At 34.8% G+C, this 6,982-nt stretch overlaps 1 protein-coding gene across 1 annotated transcript; it reads right to left on the reverse strand.

Annotated features, from left to right (window-relative positions):
* Positions 1–524: 524 nt before the first annotated feature.
* LOC149578173 (disease resistance RPP13-like protein 4) lies at positions 525–3,629 on the reverse strand. The gene has a single exon (XM_089798236.1). It carries the CDS (start codon positions 3,303–3,305, stop codon positions 525–527), a length of 2,781 nt encoding a protein of 926 aa, XP_089654362.1. The 5' UTR covers positions 3,306–3,629.
* Positions 3,630–6,982: the final 3,353 nt, after the last annotated feature.

A 6,982-nucleotide genomic window follows, 5' to 3' on the forward strand; every position in this document is an offset into this window, starting at 1 on the left:
TTAAGTATGGTTATCAATGGCGAAGGATTATGGATAATCTATGGATATTTGAGCACATGTGTTGGAAGATGATCCAAGCTATTAAGAGGAACCATAATGCCAGGAAGGAGAATATCTTTATGTTGTCCCAGATTCAGGAACAAAAGACTATTGTTTGAATGGAAGGCCCACTCAGTTGGACTACTTGGGTTGATCTGTACTATGATATCTTGTACTAGCCTTGTGCTGTTTGGTTTTTCTTGTTCTTTGATGTTCTCTAGCTGATCTTTTGCTACAATGGCTTCAGTTTGAGGATTTGCCTCTTTTGTAGTGTTCGGAGTTCTGTGTAACATTTTTTTGATCTCTCTATATCTAATAGAAAAAATATCTTTATTTTATAAACTTTAAAATGTCATTTAAATTATCTATATTTATAAAAATTAAATATTGTATAAAAAGTTTTTTTTTTCATATAGATACTAGACTTATCAAAATAATTTGATATGTATACTATATAAAGAATTGTCTGCCAACCTAGGACCTCACTATGCCCCAATTATGAGATTGGGGTTATTGGCTTTCATCTTATTACATAATTCCCCACCTTTTTTGAAGAGATGTGTCACTCCAGTTTCACGAAACGTGCATTCTTTCAAATTTTTTAGTAGTTCCAATCCACCCGGAACCCTCTTTAGATTGGAACACCAGCTTACTTCTAGTGTCTCCAGGCGTGGCATTGTTCCTTCCTCTATCTTTGTAGCTGACAACTCCTCTAACTGATCAAAGAACCAAATTTGAAGAAAGCATAGTTGCGGGAATCCCCTTGGTTTCCAAAACCCTTTTGGCAATACCTTGCAATTTGCATTGTGCACTAAACTCAAACTCATTAAGTTGGGCAATGTTTCTAGTGGTGGATATTCAGCGCAATGATCTCCACTTAAATATAATTTCATCAGATTTGAGAAGGCACATATCCAATCTGGCAATGCAAAGTTGGCTAAGGAAAGGACTTCAAGATCTTTCATAGCTGTCATCTTCTCTGATAGAGGTGGACAACTATCACCATATTTGACACTTTTGCGTAGTGTCAGAATACGCATCTTCACCAAGCTAGAAAGGATCCCATCTTCTATACTTTTCAATTGAGCATCGTCATCAATATATATGTGCACTTCACGGAGGTTGAGAAAATTGACCAAATGTTCTAGCTTTAAGAATCCATCGTCTTCAACTGACAGTTTGTAGCCATCATATCCTGGTAGAGATGGTCTAAATACAAGTGATCTAAGTACCCTCAAAGAGACAACTCTTGATATTCCCTTGGGAATGGATCCCTCGAAACCTGATATGTCCAGATGTTGTAGACAATCCAATTCACCAATCCAATTTGGCAATTCTTTTAGCCTAGAGCACCGAGAAATATCGAGAAAACGAAGACTCTTGTTACTTCTTACACATGCTGGAACCTCAGTAATGTTTGTCCAGCTCAAATTCAAAAATCTAAGGAGCTTCAAATTTTCAACACAAGCAGGCAATGACGAGATGGTTGTATTACTTAGGTCAAGAATGCGCACTAGTTTGGCACCGCTAAGCAAGGTTGTTGGAATATTATGAATGCCGCTGTTTTGAGAGAGAGATAAAGTGCGAACACGTGATGCACAATATGCCCTATCACTTGCCATTGCATCTACATCATCATCCCCTATTCTTTTCTTGACCATTAAAACCCTGGTTGGACCTCTCTTCAAGGCTTCCTCTGCACTAAATGCACATTTACTCTCTCTTGATATACTCATGGCCAAGTCAAGCACTAGATCATGTAATTTGTACCTTGTATCTACCTTACTACGATAAAAAACAACATCAGAATAATAGAAAGGTTGGCTCTCGAGCAAACAGAGACTGTGGAGATGACATATATAATCCCATCCAATATCTAGCGTGTCATCTCCTTGAGGAATATGTCCCTCTGCTGCCCACAGATTTATGAGATATTCGGAATGTATTTCCTCGTCCTCAGCAAAGAAAGAAAGAAATGCAAAACAGGGCTTAAGATGAGGAGGGAGAGAATCATAACTCAACTTGAGAATCTGCATGACTGGATCCTCAACATGAGATAATGCTCTGAGCTGCCTCACTTTGGTTTGCCAATCGCTTGTCAATATCCTGCCTTTGAGAGACGCTCCCACTAATTTAACGGCCAAGGGCAATCTCCCACATTCCCTTTCAATTTCGCGAGCAATCGACTCAAATGGCTTTGGCGGCTGATTTTGATGGCAGTCAGGGAACGCATGAGCACAAAAGAGCTCCCAACTCTCTTCTTCTGACAAAAGCTGCATCTCATAAACACGGGCGTTCAGGTCGCTGCACACAAATCTGCTTCTTGTTGTTACCACAACTTTGCATTGTGTACTGCGATTATTATTATTCCCCATTGGAAGGCCAAGTGCATAGATCAAGTCATCCTGCCCAGTTGCCCTCCACACATCATCCAGCACCACAAGACAACTTTTGCTTGCTAAAAGTTTGTCATGAATCAATTTGGCTGCTTGCACCTCACTCACTTTCCCATCAACAACCTCATTCAAATCTTTTATTTCGGAGGCCAAGTCAGCTTGCAACCTTCTAAGGGAATAAGTCTGAGAAACAGTGAGCCACGCAGACTTCTCAAACTTATGCTTCACTCTGCTGAAAACATTTTGCATCAGAAATGTCTTCCCGGCGCCGCCCATACCGACGACCGCAATGATAGGAGAGGCGGCTGTGTCATCCAGAAGATGAACGACTTCTTGGACTTTGGAGTCAATGGCCACTGGTGATCCGCTCTGAATAAGGCTTGCTCCCCTCCACTTTACATTCCCACCAGATCTACTTGCTGAGGGTAACTGGTCTCGATGAATGAGATCCCCAACAAGTTTCAACTCCGCCGCATCTGCCATGATGGACCTCATCCTTTCTTTCACGTCTCTTAGCCGACGTGCCATTTTATAGCGAAAGGCTATTTGAGAATAATTGAAATAACAGGTTACACAAGATGATTGGGGGATTTCATTACAAGTACCTTTGAATTGAAGAGCACATTCGTCCACTATGTCCTCCGCATCCCATGCCAGCTCTGCAACATCCAGCAGCCAGCTTCTCACGGGCTCGCTGTGTGCACTCTGTGCATCTGCATCTCTCAGGTAGCCTCTTATGCTTGTCAGCTTCCTTTTCAGCCATTCAAAATCATTTCTGAAGTTGCAGAAAAGTGAAATCTCCTTGTTTATCTGTTCTATCAACATCCCGCCAAGCTTTTCAACAACAACATCAACCAAAGCAGATGCCATATTTTGTTGAATCCTTTGAACAGAATTTAAGATATTGAAGCACTCTTGATTCTTGAATGCGAGATAGAATCAGAAATGCCCTCAGATACAAGTATAGCCTACAGTATATTAGAACACACCAAGAGACTATCATGAACCATGAAATTTGTGTCTCTTAACAACTGAGAAACTCAAACGTTGAACTTGGCAATTGATCACTAACTTGAACCCAAAGAGACCGATTGATTGCAGAGTAGGTGAGGGGAACATGTAATTTTAAAGCAGTGCACACAGAACTGTTGAGGAAAGATTCCAAGACTTCCAATGACCAAATTCTGTTCTTTATCGCTTCTGGATTAATGCTTATCAATAATTCACGACTTTACCTTTAGCTTTACGTCATATGTAAAGAAAATCACTATTAAAAGCGTGGCTGTGGAGTGATTCACGAGACATTACTGAAATATTAGACTCCTTCTATTACTTCCATTTCATTTTTATAATATTATTGTTAGTGTGGTGATCCATGTGTGAGTGCTGTACGTACACATCACGTATTTGATCTTTTTGAAGTGATTTACCTGTGATTTTCCACTATGTTTTGTTTTATATATCGAAGAATATTTCGTCGATGATGAAAACTACATTCATATGACCGACACATTATGTCAATATCACTGGTTACTAATTTTTCTTTTCCTGTGTTGTATATACATATTTAGAATCATCCTGGCAATACATTTGTTATTTATGTGTCAGCAACATTTTTTCTGGGACTGTTTATCTCTAATTTTTGCAATTTTTATCTTAATGAAAGGGACTTATCTTTGTTTTGGTAAGAATGTTGAGATTTTTATCTTAATGAAAGGGACTTATCTTTGTTTTGGTAAGAATGTTGAGTATTATGATAGATCTATATTCAGCATTTCAGTAAGCTAAGTTTTAATTAATGATATAGTTCATATGATATAGTTCATATATCGAAGAATATTTTGTCGATATGAAAACTACATTCATATGACCGACACATTATGTCAATATCACTGGTTACTAATTTTTCTTATCACTGGTTACATATCTAGAATCATCCTGGCAATACATTTGTTATTTATGTGTCAGCAACATTTTTTCTGGGACTGTTTATCTCTAATTTTTGCAATTTTTATCTTAATGAAAGGGACTTATCTTTGTTTTGGTAAGAATGTTGAGTATTATGATAGATCTATATTCAGCATTTCAGTAAGCTAAGTTTTAATTAATGATATAGTTCATATGATATAGTTCATATATCGAAGAATATTTCGTCGATGATGAAAACTACATTCATATGACCGACACATTATGTCAATATCACTGGTTACTAATTTTTCTTTTCCTGTGTTGTATATACATATCTAGAATCATCCTGGCAATACATTTGTTATTTATGTGTCAGCAACATTTTTTCTGGGACTGTTTATCTCTAATTTTTGCAATTTTTATCTTAATGAAAGGGACTTTGTTTTGGTAAGAATGTTGAGTATTATGATAGATCTATATTCAGCATTTCAGTAAGCTAAGTTTTAATTAATGATATAGTTCATATAATATTTATTATTAAATAAAAAATATTTAAAAATATTTTATCAAAATTAGTTTGATTCTTGTTAATTGATTGTTATATAGATGATTCTCAAGTTATTGTCTATGTTTAGTAATATATTTTTTATTTTAATTTCTAATATGCCTAATTCTTATAGTTTGTAGTAAACGTGACAATTGTTTGAAAGTAATTTTTACATTATATCAATAATATCTATTAATTTATATATTTTTGTATTTAATCTATACTTTAAGTCATGTCATGTTTTAAAGATATTTTTACTTTTTATCAATATTACTCACCCTTTTAATCTATGTTTATTTCAAATAATCTTTATAAGATGCTTTTTGTATTTGTCCCAATATAATATTGTAGTCACTTCTCTATAATTAGTGATTAATCTTTTCTATCTCAACCAGTTAGGTGTAAATAATTTTCTTTTTAATTTTTAATTTTGTTTTTTGTAATGTTAAGATGTGAAAATTTTCATTTCTATAATTCTTTAAAAAAATTTACTTGAATTTGATTAGCTCATACATTTGGGGTTTTATAGGAGCGAATTTTTTGGAAGCTCTACCCGATATTTTAGGAATGATAAATAATAGGATTATATGGAAATAGGTTTTTTTTTTTTTTTTTCCTAAATATTTATCTTAATTTCATCATATTAAGTTTTCTAATACTTCAATTTGTCAAACATGGTTATTGAAGGTTAAAATATAATATAATTATTTTATAATTATTAAAGGCTAAGATTATTTTATACTTAATATTAGAGGGATATTAACTAGTGTATACAATCAATTAAAAGTATATACATTTGAATAATGAGTAAAATCATACAAGAACAATATATTCTATAATGAGTAAAATAATAATCTTTTTTTTTAATGATTAATAATATTTTCTTTTTAAGGTTAAACAATTTATCTTATCATTTGAATTCTATACTAATATTAAATTATATGGATATAAATACAAATTGTGAGTTATTTTAATTATATTTGTCTTATAGTTTGCTAAAATTTGTATTACTTAAATGTTTACATTCTAAACATAATCATATTGGCAACTCATTTAATAATATATTGCAATGTTTCTGATATAAAGCAACCAAAACAAGGGGGTTGGCCCTTGGCAAAACTAGCAGCAGAAAACTAGTAGACAACCAAACAGACCCCTTAACGAGTTACATCAAAAATAGAAGTAGTTATGGCCTTCATGTAAGGGACAAACCCACTTTCCTTTAGCATTATCCAAGTTGCCTACCATTTTCGACAAATCCTCCATCTTTGTGAGCTCCAACCTATTAAGCTCCTCATCCATGAAATCTTGCTCCTCAATAATATCATTTTCAACAAGTTCAATAAATTTCATTTACAAGAAAAACTTATAAAGTAAAGGAAAGAAAAATTTCAAATTTATAAAATTTGACCATATTTGCAAGCACGGTGACAAAGAGTACCTAGGAGCCAACATTGGAGGAAAGGCAAGAATCTTGATTGCTCAATTGAGGTCCAGCTCACATCACTTGAGGTAGAAAACCAACAGATGGAAGATCCCTAAAGAAAGGTGGGAGGAGAGAATTTATAGGTTTTGCAACAAGTGGGTAGTGGAGATAGAATGGCACTATATCAAAGAGTGTATGACATATGAAGACATCTGGGTCCAATTCATGGACATGAAACAAGTAAATTGTATAAAAGAGCTTTTTGAGGGGTGAAGACTTCACAAGATGGTCGCCTTGCTAATACAACTCCACAAAAGAAGAGACAACCTAGAGAAATCCCAACAAAATATTTAGTGGATCTCCTTTTGGTCCCATAGACCTTTAGTCTCATGGATATTAGTAAAATTCATTTCCCATTTGATCTCTGCAACGTCTAGAAGCTAGCTTCTCATGGGCCATCACATTCGATTTGTTCCAACTACTTTCACTTTGGAGACCTTATCATGTCCAACTACTTTTTAGTTCTAGCTAAAGCTAAACCTTCAATCTTAGCCTTAGGCTTTAGCAAATGAAAGGTCATTCTTAAACATCACATGCTAAAAGGCTCCCAAGGATATGGGTTGGGCCTACCAACTATATATATAGTTGTGCTCTATATATAGAGAG

The sequence above is a fragment of the Cupressus sempervirens genome, chromosome 1 (genome assembly GCF_028749045.1).
Source record: "Cupressus sempervirens isolate cs-2001-9-10 chromosome 1, ASM2874904v1, whole genome shotgun sequence".
NCBI classification, from domain to species: Eukaryota; Viridiplantae; Streptophyta; class Pinopsida; order Cupressales; family Cupressaceae; genus Cupressus; species Cupressus sempervirens.